This window comes from Populus euphratica, unplaced genomic scaffold (genome assembly GCF_000495115.2).
Source record: "Populus euphratica unplaced genomic scaffold, PopEup_1.0 scaffold4.1, whole genome shotgun sequence".
Lineage (NCBI taxonomy): Eukaryota > Viridiplantae > Streptophyta > Magnoliopsida > Malpighiales > Salicaceae > Populus > Populus euphratica.
Window position 1 is genome coordinate 367,193 of NW_011499859.1, and position 16,938 is coordinate 384,130.

The following is a 16,938-nucleotide window of genomic DNA, read 5'->3' on the forward strand; positions in this document are numbered from 1 at the left end:
AATATTAATATATTGAACTGAATTTAATAATAATATTAAATATTTTTTATAATCCTGATATTCTTTTGTTACGTTCAAAAAACTTTTGATAATATATGCAATGTTGCGGAGGCATGTAAACTCTTATCTAAGAATTTTGACAATAGTTCAAATTTTAAAAAAATAGCTAAACAAATTAAAATTAATTAAGCTATGATAGCAAAAGCACTAGGATAACCACATTTGAAAGTATCACGGGACCAAATGCCATCAAGTTAGTGTGTGTTCGATAATAATTATGAAAAAACTTTAATTTAATATATTTTCTAATTAAAAATATATTAAATTAAAGTTTTTTCATAATTGTTTTTATTATTTTTTACATTAATACATTAAAATCATAAAAAATAAATATAAAAAAATTTAATTTTAATTTTTTTTTACAATTTAAAAAACAAAAATTACCATAATTTCAAACAAACATTTCAACCTTCAACATCATCTAATATCTTAAAAAAAAAAAAAAAGTATGGTACAATGAAAAACGACCAGTAGCAAGCTAGGTTGGTGGTTATAATATCGTCACCACCTCCTTATCATACAATAATTTCTCACAAAACATTGCAACAACTTCGACGTGAAGCAATAAAATTTATGTTGACAACAATCCCTAAACTTGCAGAATTTAATAAAAGTCATATTGTGTGAGATATATTAATGTCCAATATCGCTAACACGGGACATCTAATTGATTGGCGCATGGACTAGATTGATAGGAAGTAGCAAGCTAGGTTGGTAGTTATAATATCGTCACCACCCTTTTATCATACAATAATTTCTCATAAAAAAAATAATTAGTCATGGTGCGTGTAAGTTGGCCCGAACACCCATTTTAATCTAAAAAAAAATAATTTCTCACAAAATATTGCAACAACTTCGACGTGAAGCAATAAAATTTATGTTGACAACAATCCCTAAACTTGCAGAATTTAATAAAAGTCATATTGTGTGAGATATATTAATGTCCAATATCGCTAACACGGGACATCTAATTGATTGGCGCATGGACTAGATTGATAGGTGAAATTTCAAGAAATCATTTTAAAAAGATAAATGGGCATGATATGAAGACATAATTATATATAGTAGTGATGTATAAGATAAAATTATTGTTTTTGTATCATATTTGATTATGATGAATAAATTATAAAAAAATTATTTTACTTTTAATATATGTTACTATCACACTTATATATTTTAATTAGATTTTTTTTCACTTTAATTTATATTTAATATTAAAATTAATAATATTATAATAACTTTGATTATAAAATTTAGACTGACCTGAGTTAATTTGAATTGTTCTAATGGGTCAAATTAGAACCCAACCTGATCTAAGTCTAGGAAAAAAAAAATTAATCTGACCTGAACCAATCAAATGCTTAGGTTAATCCAAATCGAAATAAAATATTGATTTAAAACTTGTTGATTTAAAAAAATAATCAAAATGAGGTTGCTTTTGTTTTTTTTTTTAAAAAAAATTAGATTAATCAAAATTGACACTTCTGTTTTATAACTCGGACTTTACTCTGAATTGAATTTTAAATCAAATTTTAAAAATAAAATTATATATATATATAGACACACCTTGACTTATATCATTCAAAATCAATCTTGTTAATCCATGATATAAGTCAATCAAAGTTACACATACACCTTGACTTATATCAATCAAAATCAATCTTGTCAACCTATGATATAATATAAGTCATTCAAAGTTAATTTTTAATACCAAGATCATTGTTTCTTCAAAAGAAAAAAAACTATCACACTTATATATTTTTAAAATAATAATTAGAATTTTTTTTCACTCTAATTTATATTTAATATTAAAATTAATAATATTATAATAACTTTGATTATAAAACTCGGACTGACCTAATGAGTTATTGTCCTGGGTAGACTTAGAACCCAAACTGATCTAAGTCTAGAAAAAAAAAGAATTAATCTGACCTGAATCAATTAAATATTTAGGTTAATCCAAATCAAAATAAAATGCAAATTTAAAACTTGTTGATTTAAAAAAAATAATTAAAATGAGGTTGCTTTTATTTTTTTTTAAATTAAATTAATCAAAATTGACACTTCTGTTTTATAACCCCGACTTTACTCTGAATTGAATTTTAAATCAAATTTTAAAAATAAAATTATATATATATATATACACACACCTTGACTTATATCAATCAAAATCAATCTTGTCAACCCATGATATAAATCAATCAAAGTTACACACATATACACCTTGATTTATATCAATCAAAATCAATCTTGTTAACCCATGATATAAGTCATTCAAAGTTAATTTTTAATAGCAAGATCATTGTTTCTTCAAAAGAAAAAAATATTTATATTTTTCATGGTGAATAGTAAAATATATCAATAGCATCCTTTTGTTTATATATATATATTAGGTTGCTAAGAGTTCGCCCAAAAAAAAACATGCAAGGCCAAGAAAACGGCAAGCATCAGGATAGAGATGTAAGCAAGACAGCCCATAAAACACCATAAGAATTAGCTAGCCACTGAAGCGATGAAGCAGAACGAGATGCCAAGTTAATGGCCAGCATAGGATAATTAGCTCACAGAGAGAACGAAAATGAGGCCAACTACGCGAGTCCTTAACTGCATTAATTCATCACAAAGGAATGCGGAGCTGCTCTAAAATTGCATCCTGACCAGTAGATAACTAACGATTGAATCTGGACGAAGGAGCACGACGACACAGCCAAAAATATGGTTTGGAAAAACACTCCAGAATTTACAAACAGCAATAAGTAGAGGACGAGTAGATGATATATAATTCTCTAACCTACTCAAATCTTGCTTTACAAACTGATCTGCAACACTACTAGTTTCTTTAAATACAAGGGTATATTTAACACTCTTTAACCTTTTCTCCAGCTCTGCAATTTTGTTGAGATTTCACTGTGCTCTCCAAGATCTATCCTTGTTGGAGTGTGTCGGCCAAATAGGAGCGCTTGTGGAGTCTGTTTCTACTTTCTATGACCCCATCCACCTGATGAGAGCGTATTCATGAGTAGAAGAGCTAATATCCAACGCTCGCCTTCATAACTCCATGTTGAGGCTTATTCCAGCATAATTTTGTGATGTACCAGCATCAAAAACTTTAAAAGTTTTAAATTAGTTTTTTATATTTTTAAATAGTTTTGATGTGTTATGTAAAAAAAAATAAAAATAAAAAAATATTATTTTAATATATTTCTAAATTAAAAATACTTTAAAAAATAACTATTATCCCAACATCAAAAATTTCTAAGAATAGAAGTAGATGTAACAAAACATTAGAGTTTTTCTTTTAAAATATTATGATGGCTAAAAAAAATTATTCAAAATACTATAATTGAAAACATTTGGTTATGACACGCAAATTATACATGCACAGTTTTTTAAATTTGAAGGTATCATGTAAATGTGCATCTTTTAAAGTTTTATTCAGGGTTATAGTTTAATTGTGTTTTTAAAATTTTTGATTTTTTTTAATTTTAAATTAATTTAATTTTTAATATTTTTAAATCATTTTAATATATTAATATTAAAAATAATTTTTTTAAAAAAAATATTATTTTAATATAAATTCTATCAAAAAAAATTCAATCATTTTTCCAATCAAGCTGTAAGCTGAAAAGGTTTTTTCAAGGATTGTTCATATACAGCGTGCATAAAAACTGATTTTACAATAATTTGAACGTTGTGAAAGAAAAGTGTTTGGATGGGTTGGAAGCTAAGCCAGTGCTGATCGCGCGACATGATTTAATTTCCGGACAGTGGGGACAGCCTTTTTTTAAGGGAGAAGGCAAATTCGTGCGGTTCGCAGGGCGATCGCGCGATGTCTGTGGGTTACTGGTCGTTTTTATGCGATGCAGACCACATGAGCCTTGTGGGAGACGTCACAGTCGAATAAATTAAGCACAAGATCAGCAATGCAATAAATTAAGAACTGGTGGTTGTATCCGAAGCAAAATCACTCAGGACGGTGGAGAGTAGCTTGTCAAAATTTGACATTGCCAGCGACGCAGCAATGACTATTTAGTGTTATTATTTTGCTTTGATATGATCGGATCTCATTTTAGATATATATTTATTTATAAATGTATTTTCTAAATTTTTCATATAATTTATTTCAGAACTTTTTTGGTTATAATGAACTTACACCTAATTAATTAAAATTATTTACTATCATGAGAATAATAGTCTTTTAAGATTTTAATTGAAATTTATTTTTTAATATATAAATCAAACAAAAATAATTTTGTCTTATAAAACTAAAAACTTTATAAAATCATGGTTTCTATTCTGTTAATAAAATTAGATTTAATCAGTTAACTGGTTAAAATAAAACATTAGATTTTGACCACACTATATTTTTAAATCACGATATATTTAAATTACGCTATTTTATTTTTTTATGCAATTCTATTCTGTTAAATTTTTATGTTCACTGTGTTAGTTATTTTTAAAAAATAAATCCCACAAAGAAGTTGCCAGGAAAAAAAAAATTGACATTGACGGCGCTGTTGCATTCGTATTAATTAAACTTTTATTTCATTTTTTCAAAGCAAACTTAATGATTTTGAATAAATTGATTTTTTTTTTCATTTGGAATAAAACAACTAAAATATCCTCGTATATAATATATTATAAACGCATCGTATCAGGAACACATAAACACTCTCTCTTTATATGTAATTTCTCTTATATGTAATTTCTCTCTTTTTAACTAAAGAAAATCCAGATCTTCACTTTTTTCCCTCTAAAAGAATTAAATAAGAAAATAAAATCTTAAATTCACAATCTCAAAAAATGCAAATCTAAAGCCCGATACCAATACTGTTCAAATTCAATTAAGCCCCATTTTCCCTTCAAATTCCAAATAAGAAGAAATCCCAAAACTCAGAACACTGATTCCATTCAAAATTCACACATTTTTCTCAGTAACCAAACACATTAAAAACTACCTAATTGAACAAACAATTAAAATCCAGGAAAACACTCATCTTTATCTTATTGGAGTTGGGAGGTCTCGATTCAATACGACCCTCAATGCTAAAAACAGCAGCACAGTGCACCACACCAAATTTTATGTACTCCTCTTCACTGACCTCTTAAAGTCCACTGGTCTCCTGCTCATCTCAAATTTGAACTCCATTTGATTCCAAAGGAAGTGACTTTCCCTGAAAAATTTTCAAAAAAATCCCAATTATGGATTTCAAGTTTAAATCTTTGTAACCCATATCTGATCTGACATGTCATTCCAGAAGGAGGAAAATTTTTCTCTTTTTAATTTTCCAGCTTCACTTTATGTATTTATTTATTTTTTATTATTATTATTATAAAAAAAAATTATATTCAATTTGGGGTTTTTCCTTTGTTGGATTTGGTTTTTGTGAGATTTTTTGGGTTTCGCGTTTGTTATTTTGCTGAGACCAAGGAAACTCATCAGAGATAAGGTGCTCATGGATATATAGTTGAGTTTAATTTAATCTTTAATACTTTACAAATTATAAATTTATTTAGTTTAATTTTTTTTAGACTTGGGCATGTTAGATATATTGGATCGGCTAATATTTTCATGAATATTACATATATTTATTGCTATTTTTAATGGGTTCGGACTTAACAATGAACCTACAATATGGATTGGATACCACCCTCCAATACTAAATATAATTTTTATAAATTATATCATTATTAGATCTTAGTTATTCTCATCTATTCCAGCAAGAGGACAGACTCTTTTTTATTATATTAAAACACATAATATAAAGTTAATTAAAAAAACTTTGAAGTCAAAAGGTTTTTAAATAAAATAAAAATACATAATCTTTTTTTTATGATGCAAAATTCAATTCCATGACCTAAAGTATAGTAGGTCATAAAAACACAAAATTATATTGAAATGACTGTCAATTGAAATTGGATTAGCTCATAAAAACGAGAAAGAAGATTCCTGCACCTTGTTTGAGGTGGATTTTGAAAAATGTTCTTATATATTATATAAATGCAGATATCCAAATTCTTAATCATGTTATAATTGAGACTTTTAATATTTATGGAGCGGATGTTTCATGGAGTAAATATATATAAATATTTCATATAGTAAATAAATAAACTCTCAAATTATAATCATTAATTAGATTTTGATGGAAAAAATATCTCGAATACAATTTGTCATTAAAGGGTTGGGTTGGTGGTCAAGGAGGCATGCTTCTGATTTATGTTTTGACTTTTGAGGTTCAAATCTTTGGGCCAGCACGGCGAATGTTTTAGGGATTGAAATGAATGTAATAAAATGATAAGTACTTTGAGGTTTGTATTTCTAAAAATTTAGAAATTTTTTATGTTTTTACGGTGTATTGATATATTGAGATTAATAATAATTTTTAAAAATAAAAAATTTTATTTTAATATATTTTCAAATAACAATTATATTTAAAATACCACCACTACTAACATCTCAACCGGTTTGGAAATGTTAAAAAGCAGGACGACAAAAGCTAGCATAACTCGAATGAAGCGTCCCACCGCCTTACTCATGTTTATAAAGCGTAAAAAATAAAATGCCTTGACTTATAATCTACCGTACAAAGGTGGCAATCCTCAACGAACATGGCGATTTTATTTTTTATATATATTTTTATATTTTTTCGCTTGCGATGTTTGAAACCAGAGGCCCATTTGAGAGGAAGTTCTCTTCGAGATTTCTCTGTCCTTTCTCAAATTCAAGCTCGCCTATCCCAGGTATGATCTATGGTTAAGATAGATTACCTTCTACAATTAGCAAATTTAATAAGGTCGCACCGCTCATCTTGATTCTTCATGTTTTTCTTAGTTGGCTTCTAGAGGAACACGGGGAAGAAATGGAAGATTTAAGCTAGCGAAGAGAGGTTGTATATTTAGCTAAGCTGAGAAAGCAAAGAGAGGTCGATCTCACGGTCGCCGGCCTTGTTCTTGTCTCAGTAATAGATCGAGTTCTTCTTTTGTTTTTTTCGCCTAACCAGTCAAAACAATGAGTTTCATGCCTGGCCTCCGAGGACGGTGGGGATTGATTAGCTTTGCTATAGTCATCCACATCTGACCCAAACAGCCTTCTACAACCTTCAAGTCCTCATTTATTTTGCTGGGTTTAAAGAAGATGAATGCAGAGAGAAATACATCCGGTTCAACGATTAAAAACAAAAATAGAGCCAATTTTCCCTGGGTTCATATATAGTCTTGAACCCATGTGAATATGTTCACACGAGAGATAAGTGATCGATGTTAAATGGAGACATAAATTTAGATTTAAAACGTGTTTTCTGCAAAAGCTGTCGAAATTCTAGGTTTCATGGGTTGTGCGTTATTGAAGATGATAAAAAAAAAATAAAAATCGATTTGTAAGAGACCATTAAATATATGTACTTTCCATCTCCATGATCGGTGATGAATAGATTAGCTTTGACTGTCAAGTGGGATGCACGTGGTGTCAACATGTATTTGTCGGTTCTCTATCATAGCTAGCCTTCTTTTTGAGGTTTTGCTTGTGGGGTTACGTGGACACCTTGGATCCGATCTAGAGATGAGTGTTGCGTTAATCGGTGTTTTTACATAGTGGAACCATGATTTGTCCTAGCTTTAAAAAACGTGATAAAAAAAGAAGAAGAAATTACTAGTGATTGTTTGATGTTATGATATTTTTTATTTTTAAAAAAAAAAATATTAAATGATAATTTTAAGTTTTTTTATTTTGGTAGTTTTGATACAGTAATGTGAAAAATAAAAAATATTATTTTAATATATTTTTAAATAAAAAATACTTTAAAATATAATTATGACGGCACCACTTGCGGCAGCATGGAATGCAATTTACAGGTTTTAACTGGAAGTTCCTCATCGAATCATGTAAAGCAATCGCGCGAAAAGGTCGAGTATCGAACCGCTTTCTGCACGATGTCGCGCGATTTTATATAATATCAAACATCGATTCACGCATCTTTTTTATTTCTTTCCACGTTATTTCATGCCTCCGACAAACAACGTCTTATTGACTCTTGCAGGAAATTTCCTTCCTATAAATTGCATGCATGCATGGAAGACGGAAGCACCTTAATCGCTGAGAATAAAACGGAAAAATAAGCATTTTTTTTCCTTCCAAAACTAAGACGAGGAAGAACATGGATGCAACACAAGTGGCGGAAAGGCCCTCTCTCGGAACAACTCAAAGGAAGAGTCTGGTATACTTATATATAAACCATGCTGCCACCTCATATATATACTTTGGTCATGATTCATTTGATCGTTGTTAATTGTTTTCTTGGTTCCCTTCTCATCAGTTCCTTGTTCATATATAGATTATCAGTCGTCCATACTTTTCTTTTTTCTTTATTGAAATTCTAACGTATATAATTTGTTAACAATCCTAGCAGAAAAGGAAAAAAAGTGAGAAACAAATAAGTAGAAGCATCAAAAAGATAAGGGCTGACATGGTTGAGATTAGCGAGGGGCAAAAGCGCATAAGGGAGGGGCAAAAGGAAGTGAGGGAAAAATTTCAGGAGATAAATAAAGAGGCCGCCAAACTAAAAGAGGAAACTAATCTAATCACTAAGCAGAGTGCTGCAAATCAACTCAGGATTGATCTTATGTTTCAAATCCTCAGAGCAAGAGCAGAGAATGATTCTGCCAAGGATGCCTTTCTCACTCAAGCCTTGCGGTTTGTGATTCTCTCCACATCTTTGTACCTTCAGTTTAATTTGATTACCCGCCGTCACGACCAACTTGAATAATGTATATAGCAGTAGAAGACTTGCAACTGCATGTAGATATATGCATGTTAATGGAATCTTAAGAGATCAATATGATTTACTAACGTCATCTTTTGTTTAAATGTTATATTTCAGGGAGCTAATGACAAAGCAGGACATGGGCAAAACCAGGGTTTGTGAACAGAAGCAAAGCCAAGATTAATGACTAACCGTGTTTCTCATTACTTGTACTTTTCCTTTCTCTTGTCGAGAAGCGAGAACGATCTAATTTACGTCGTTTCTTCCTTATATGCTGTTTTTTTTTATGTGAAAAATAATTATCTTACCTCAAAATTTAGGTAAGTTAAAGCTGCGAGGTGTAGGTTGGTATTATTTTGTATTTAATTTTTATTAAATAAATAAAAATAATAAAATTTGAACTTGAAATTATTTAATTATTAAAATTTTAATATCATGATAAAAAATTATATTACCTAAAAAAATTTAAAAAAAATAAATTAAATTTTTAGATGAGATGTTTTTTTAAGTATATATAATACTCCAATTCTATAAAAAGTATTAGCCATAAATATTCGCTACAAGGATTTCTATGTGCCCTCCCGATGATATCTTATACCGAAGCTGTAATTTGATTTTAAAGCCAGATTTTAAAGGTATCATATATGTTTCATGTTAAAGTAATCGGCGGCTTCTATGTTACAATTCTTATGAATCACAATGAGAATTTTTTAGAGCGAAAAGAAAAGACATTATCACAAGAAGAAGCATCATATTCAGTTTAAAAATTGCTTTTACATGTCAAACGAATACTAAAATATGGATTGTAGGATTCGAATAAAGAAAAATCTTCGAAGCTGTTGGAAAAAAGGTATATGCTTAAAGCTTATCGAGAGAGAGAAAGTGAGGTAGAGATTTAAGATCACATTAAATTTTTATTGTTTTGGATATTAAATAAGCTCTGCATGGAAGATCAAAGAGACTCGATAGTTTTAAAACACAAGAGGTTGTGAAAATAGCAGGGCTTTCTTTCTTTCTTTCAAATATGTGGTCAGCGAAGTTTTTCGAATGTAGAGAAAAAAAATCGTCTTAGATGGGAAGACGTGTTCGGTAGAGCATGAAGACCATTCAAGTTGATTTGTTCAATAGAGTTTAGGGAGGGGTGGTGGCTAAGAAGGACGTGGAAAAGCTGGAATTCTCGTGCATGAACGAGCACTTTATACATAGGAGAGAAGATATAAAAATAAATTGATTTGATGAGTGTAATTTTATTATGATCAAATTAATGGTAAGGATTAGGTCTTCTATTGTCTCTCGTATTTTATAACCTTAGAAAAAACTTTTATATTTAGTAGAAATTCTCGTTTTAGAAAAGTTAAGATTTTCTTGTTTTTCATAGATATTAAGAAAAAACGCTTGAGAGGCAATCTGATGGGGATTAAGAAGACACGCTTGTATAAAGTGATACACAGAGAGCAATGTTCGGTTAAAATATCAGTGGTCGTCATGGAAAATGGCAGGGATAACGATGAGAAAAATATTAAAGCTAATGTTGTCGAAGATAATGTACGATAACGGGATAGAATACTTGGGACGTGGTTTACACGTGTTTTTAAAAAATTTAAAATTTTTTATTTGGAATTAATATATTTATATTTTTAAATTATTTTGATACGTTGATATTAAAAATAATTTTTTAAAAATAAAAAATATTATTTTGATGTATTTTTAAATAAAAAATACTTTTCAAAACAACCACAACTATACTCTCAAACACTTAATAAATAACTAAGTTCATGTTTAGTGATTTTTTTTTATTAACATGGGTATCTGGATTAGTTAGTATGCATCTCGACTAATCTCATAAGTTCTGAAATTAACGATTATATAAACTACTAACGATCCTAAAATTTATGAAACTCAAATTAGTGATCTTCATAGAACAAATCCAACACCTGACTAGTTTTGATATACATTTGTGTTGTGTTTGATTTTTGTGTTTATTTCTGTGATTGCTTTTATGTTTGAAGCAAACCAAAGAAAAAAATTATTTGCTTAATTACTAAACATAATTTACTATTTGTAAAACCTAGTATAACTTAGGTTCAAAACACATGTTTATTGAAAGCAACTTCAAGCTGCTTTTCCTTCTCTCTCCATTGTATACTCTTGCAAAGTGAACAGTAGAGAGAATTAATTCACTCTCCATTATTCATTTTTGTAAAAAACATTACTGCAATAAAAAAATTCAATTATTTTTTATTTTTAATTGTGTTTTATTCAAAAAACTAGTATTTAACATTATTCAATGACACTACATAAATTAGAAGGAAATCGTATGATGATATAGCATTTGTAAAATTTGATTACAATTCCAATTTTATTTCTAATGATATTTTACTTAATGTTATTGCACGCTTAGAAAATCATGGGAACTATAGTACTTATCAGAAGGATTTCATACGTGATGGAATTGTAAATAGTTTAATGGAACAATAAAAAATATTTTTTATAAAATATTTTTTATTTCATGATTTAATAACAGTAGTTAAATTTATAATATTTAAATTAAAAACCATTAATATTAATACATATATTTTTAGTTATTTTATAACCTTAATTTAAATAGCATTCTTAATCAAACACATTAAATTATTTTTTATATAATCTTAATTTTAACCACAATTTTAACCAAATATATATATATATATATATATATATTAAATCAACCTTAAAATTACCACAATACTAAACATTTTCTCATCTTCTTGTAACATCGAGACTGTTTGTTTAGGAGGTTTTGTCTGCATTTGAAGCAAAATGCAGAAGTAATATGTTTGGTAATGGTAAAAAGCATTTCACTGTTCATAGTGGATAAATTGTTTTTAAACCGCAAGTTTGCGGAAAGTAGCTCTTAGCTATTTTCCACTAACATAGTGGAGAGTGAATTATAATTCACTCTCCACTGTTCACATTAACAGTGAAGTCATTCTTCACTGTTTCGATCGGACTGGATCAAGTTCAAATCTAAATGCATTAAACCGAGTCCAACCTGGTTAAAAAAATTCAATTTTTATTTTTTATTTTATTTTATTCAAAAAATTAGAAGGAGATCGCTTGATGACATAGCATTTACAGAATTTGATCACAATCTCAAATTTATTCTCGATGATATTTTATCTGATGTTGTTGAACGCTTAATGAAACAATAAAAAATATTTAATGTAAGTATTATAGCAATAATTAAATTTCTAATATTTAAATTAAAAATTATTAATATATATATATATGTGTGTTAATCATTTTATAATCTTAATTTCAAAAATATTTTTTTCATCAAATATTTTAAAATATTTTTTATTTAATTTTAATTTTACTCACAATTTTAACTAAATATATAAATATTAAATCAACCACAACTTAAATTATCTTTTATAAAATAATTTTTTTAAAATTATAACTTTAAAAACTATTATAATAATAAACATAGAAGTAGTAGATAACGGTGGTAAACCTCAAGAAATGCGTAGAAGAAATTGAAGACGTGGGTCCTTAATTGTTTGTCGTGCACGGAATTAGGAATCAGTCATGACTTGCCGGCAATCTTTAAACAAAATTATTAATTAGTTCTAGTAATTTCATAAACTATATCTGGTAATTTTTATATATTTTTAAATATGTTTTTACGACAATCCTTCAATCTTTCTCGATTTATTTTATTTTTTGGATGGCATGAGAAAATAACTATATATTTTAAATGAAAATTTAAGAAATTGAAGATGGTCAACATTTTAATTAGGTGGAGTATTTAAAGATTTTGATGATAAGACGATCAACTAATTAATTAGTTTTAATAAATCACAGGAGGAATTAAGTTATAATTATCGAATTGTCTGAGTCGAGCGAGAACGTGAAAAATCACGCGACATAATTTTGAGTCGTGCGAGGAATCAGACCTCGTCGAACGATTTCTGGCCGTATGCTATTGTGCGTGGGCGCCGTGTTTTTTTTTTGTTTTTTTTCTTTAAGTGATCTCACGATTTATTTATTTGACTTGCTGCCATAGAGCGACATCGTGCGATGTCAGGTAGTTTGGAAAGCATCATGTTCCCGTTAAAAGAATGAAGTTCCAGGAACCGCTCAAAATCCGATTGTAAAAAAATTGGCATCGATGTGTCTTTTATTATTATTATTATTATTAATAGTATATAATGAGAGGAGGTGGGGGGGCGGCAGTACCGAGGGAAGTTGCAGGTCAAAAAAAGTCTAATTTCTGCGAATGGCTGCCGCCTCTCCCTCTCAGTTTTTTTTTTTAAAAAAAAAACTTGTCCTTTTGAATATCAACTTCTCTCTCTCGTCTGTCTCAGGTGTGTTCGATGGTTAAGAGGATGCATGGGTTACCTCCTAATATTTGCAAATCTAACTGGCGGAGGGATCACAATGCTTCCGGGAAGAACGAACACAGATGACTTGCATTTTCCAAATCCTTAAATTAAATGGATTCCCAACTAATTTAGACTTAACTGCATCACAAGTACAGATGTCAAAACAAAGTTGGGTTTCGCTCTTCACAAGGCATCATCGTGCGAAAGCTTGACATTGAGCAGCATCCTTCGCGTGGGATCGCACGATCAAAGATAAGACACTATACTATTGTCTTCTGTTTTTTAATGCCAATTTATAGCGAGGGGCCCAGAGGAAAAGAGTGGGCAACTTGCTTTCGATTTCCACTGACCGCCCTTCGTTTCCTTCACCGATTTATTTATTTTGTGCTCTCGATAAGTACTTGGCTCGCGAAGTTATCATCATCACAGTAGCAAAACTCTCATGCATATGCAGGTTGATCATGAAGAGTTGTATTTATACAAAATTAGTTGGCGAGAGGACTTCTCTCGGAGCAACTCGAAGAAAACTTCGGCAGGTATAATTTAGAAGTGCATGCCCTTCTTCATCATTTTATTGTTTTTGGACTTGTGCGTGTTAGAATTAGATTGTATCAAATTGTGACTGTCATTTTCTTTTTCTTTTTTGTTTTAATTTCTAACAATCTAAAGATCACTTGAAACAGAAACGAGAAAATAATGACAGGAAATTAAGCAGGAGCGTCAATAGGATAAGAGCTGACATGGTTGAGATCAGCGAGGGACAAAAACGCATAAGAGAGGGACAGAAGGAAATCAGGAAAAGATTTCAAGAAATAAGCGAAGAGGCTGCCAAACTGAGAGAGGAAACTAACGTAATCTCCAAGCAGAGCTCTGAAAATCAACTCAGGATTGATCTCATGTTTCAAATAGTCAAAGCAAGAGCAGAGAATGATTATGCCAAAGACGCCTTGCTCACTCAAACCTTACGGTTAGTCATCCTCCAAATCTTTGTGCCTTGTGTTTAATTGTATTCCTGGTCTGCAAGATAAAGTTCTATTATGTACAAGATGAGGAACATATCGTGTTAGAAACAGCGAAATTAGAAGACTTCCAGGCGCTGCAGTTATCTGCACGTTAATTTTTTTTCCTTAGTGGTTTTATGCATATGATAGGGTTTACTGACGGTGCATATGATTTATGCATATGATAGGGTTTACTGACGGTCCCTTAATTTGTTTCGATATTTTGTTCTAGGGATTTGATGGGCAAACGGAACTTGAGCAAAAGCAATCCTTCCGAGGAGAAACAAGAAGAACAAGAATAATTAACCATGTTTCTTTTGAGTTGTAGTTGGGATATGTACAAGCCATGAGAACGATATTAATGCTACAGTTTAATGATATTTACATTATCGTTTGTTTACTTTGTATTGAAATATTTTTTTCTAGTTTTATTATCACAATGACTAGTCTTTATATTAATACATATTATATCCCGCTTATCAAAAGAAAAAAGAAAAAAAAAACAAGAAGTTGTTCTGCTGTGTAAGTTGTGAAGCGCATCCCCAAGTTCAAAAGAATTCGCAATAAAAAGGTACATGGGCTTATATGGGGCCTTTCTCCAACTTCATGTACCCAAATGGAAGGCGTTAAAGAAATTAATTCATAATTAAAAAGTTAATATATAATAAAGCATTAATATATAATATTGAATTATGCCAGAAGAAAAAAGATTAGCTAGCTCACACGCATTCCTGCAATCAACTTTCATGGAGGAAAATGTGAAAATAAAAATAAAAATGAAGAGGTTAAAAATTAACATTTATTAAAACAATACATGAGGTTTCGGTAACTGGAATTATTACAAGAAATAAATTGATATTTTGTTTATGATGAGAAGAAATTAAGAATTTCTTCTTTTTATTTGATAATGACCAAATTACGAATTTGAACTTTCCAAAAAAAAAAAAAATTATTTATTTGCCACGTCATAGCGAGTTTATCTTTTCTTCTCTTCGGTTCTTTATTTATTTACTAACGTCGTCCATGACGCACGCACTCGGTCATTTTTTCAAGAGTAAAGGAGAACAAAGAATCGCGGGCTGCATGGCTGTAAGTGATGGGAATATTGACCGAAGCCTTGGGCTGCCGAAGCCGTTTCAACTCGGAAAAAAAAAGAGCCTTCAAGAAAACCACCAGCTAAAAAACTAAACTCACATGTTTTACTGTAGTTCAATTCATATTAAAATGTATTTTAAGTTATAAATTATCATTTTACTAGTCAATTTTTTATTTGCAAGCGTTGCTTAGGGGTAAAATGGTCTTTACACGTATAAAACTTTCATTCTTTTTTGGGGGCAAGAATATCTTTTCATTTTTTATAACAGTACAATTATTATATTACTTTTAAAAAGTTAACAATAACCTTTGTTCCATGAGTTATATAGTAAATTTTATTTTTTTAATTAATAATTAAATTATTTTATTATCCTTACCATTAAGACTTGTTAGCCTTACTTTAGGAGTTTGATTATTGTTGTTGTTTGGTCCTAGGAACATTTTTGCTTTTTTTACAAATTAGCAAATAGTATAATCACTTTATTACCCTTGACATTTAGATTTTTTAACTAGTATTTCAAAGGTTTGGTTGTAATTTCATAATGGTTTTTTTGTTATTATTGTTTAATATTAGGGGTATTTTTTATTTTGTACAAATAAAAGAGATAAAAAAAGAGAAAGTTGTTGACGCGTGCGTTGCACGAGTTAACTACTCCGCCGCCTTCGTTTTAATCATGATTATGCCGCATCATTTAATTTATTTCAGCGTTATGTTCTTTTCTAGGTAGCACATATATAGTAATTGGATTTGATTTGATAGCAATTCACTTTTATTTTTATTTCTCTGATTACGTATTGACCATGTAAAACATTATGTTGCCCTTTAACTTCTTGGCAATTCACTTTTATTTTTATTTTTATTTCTCTGATTACGTGTTGACCACGTAAAACATTATGTTGCCCTTTAACTTCTTTTTTCTTTTGATTCATTCCTTCTTCTCTTAATTGAAATTTTTTTATTAACATTGATTGTTTTTAATTGGATTTTATTTTTGATTTCATATTTGGTGGTTTGATTTTTCTATTTTTCTATTAAATTTAGTCCTTATTTTTTTAATTATTATTTTTTGATCTTTTTTTTTATTGATTTCTTTTCAATTTCATCCCTATAAATTTATTTTTATGTCAATTTTGGTTCCAATTCTTTTAATTGCTTTTTTTTATTATTTTCTTAATTGATTTGTTTTTTTTTTCAATTCCATCCCTAAACATTAAATTTCATTTATTTTTCATATCAAATTTAGTCATGTATAATTCTTTTAATTATTATTTATTTTGTTTTACATTGTTTTACTATTGATTTTTTTCCTTCTTAATTTTATCATTTAATATTTATTTGATTAAGAATCCTACTTCTTTGTTTTTTCAGGTTTACTTCTAACGAGGCCACCTTAGTCTCATGACCTGGGTCACAGATCTAAAAGATCAACCTAAGTTAATTTTAATATAATTATTTTTTTTAAATATTTTTTTGCCATAATTTTTTTTAGGTTCCTGTTTATAGGGTCATCCCAATTAAATGTTCTAAATCATATATTTGATTTATTGACAAGGGTTGTTAGGTTTGCTTGAGACTCATATTTTTTTAATCTTTTTTTATATATTTTCATTGTATCTTTTGATTTTTTTTATCGTCTATGGTTCATTAAAAAAAAACCC

At 29.2% G+C, this 16,938-nt stretch overlaps 2 protein-coding genes and 1 long non-coding RNA gene across 4 annotated transcripts; all 3 read left to right on the plus strand.

Annotated features, from left to right (window-relative positions):
* Positions 1–6,649: 6,649 nt before the first annotated feature.
* On the plus strand, positions 6,650–7,244 carry LOC105124153 (uncharacterized). Its single transcript, XR_842008.1, has 2 exons — positions 6,650–6,801; positions 6,904–7,244. It is a non-coding gene; the product is annotated as an uncharacterized LOC105124153 (long non-coding RNA).
* An 874-nt stretch (positions 7,245–8,118) lies between these two features.
* LOC105124152 (uncharacterized) lies at positions 8,119–9,087 on the plus strand. 2 transcript variants are annotated; one of them, XM_011024041.1, is made up of 3 exons: positions 8,119–8,273; positions 8,463–8,749; positions 8,937–9,087. In XM_011024041.1, the coding sequence occupies exons 1-3, from the start codon at positions 8,214–8,216 to the stop codon at positions 9,001–9,003; spliced, it is 414 nt and encodes a 137-aa protein (XP_011022343.1). In that variant the 5' UTR covers positions 8,119–8,213; the 3' UTR covers positions 9,004–9,087. The 2 variants fall into 2 exon arrangements, with proteins under 2 accessions (XP_011022343.1, XP_011022344.1); XM_011024042.1 differs by having other exon boundaries at positions 8,122–8,273; positions 8,466–8,749.
* Positions 9,088–13,174: 4,087 nt separating this feature from the next.
* On the plus strand, positions 13,175–14,584 carry LOC105124154 (uncharacterized). The gene is made up of 3 exons (XM_011024044.1): positions 13,175–13,719; positions 13,867–14,150; positions 14,417–14,584. Exons 1-3 carry the CDS (start codon positions 13,645–13,647, stop codon positions 14,484–14,486), a joined length of 429 nt encoding a protein of 142 aa, XP_011022346.1. The 5' UTR covers positions 13,175–13,644; the 3' UTR covers positions 14,487–14,584.
* The last annotated feature ends 2,354 nt before the right edge of the window (positions 14,585–16,938 follow it).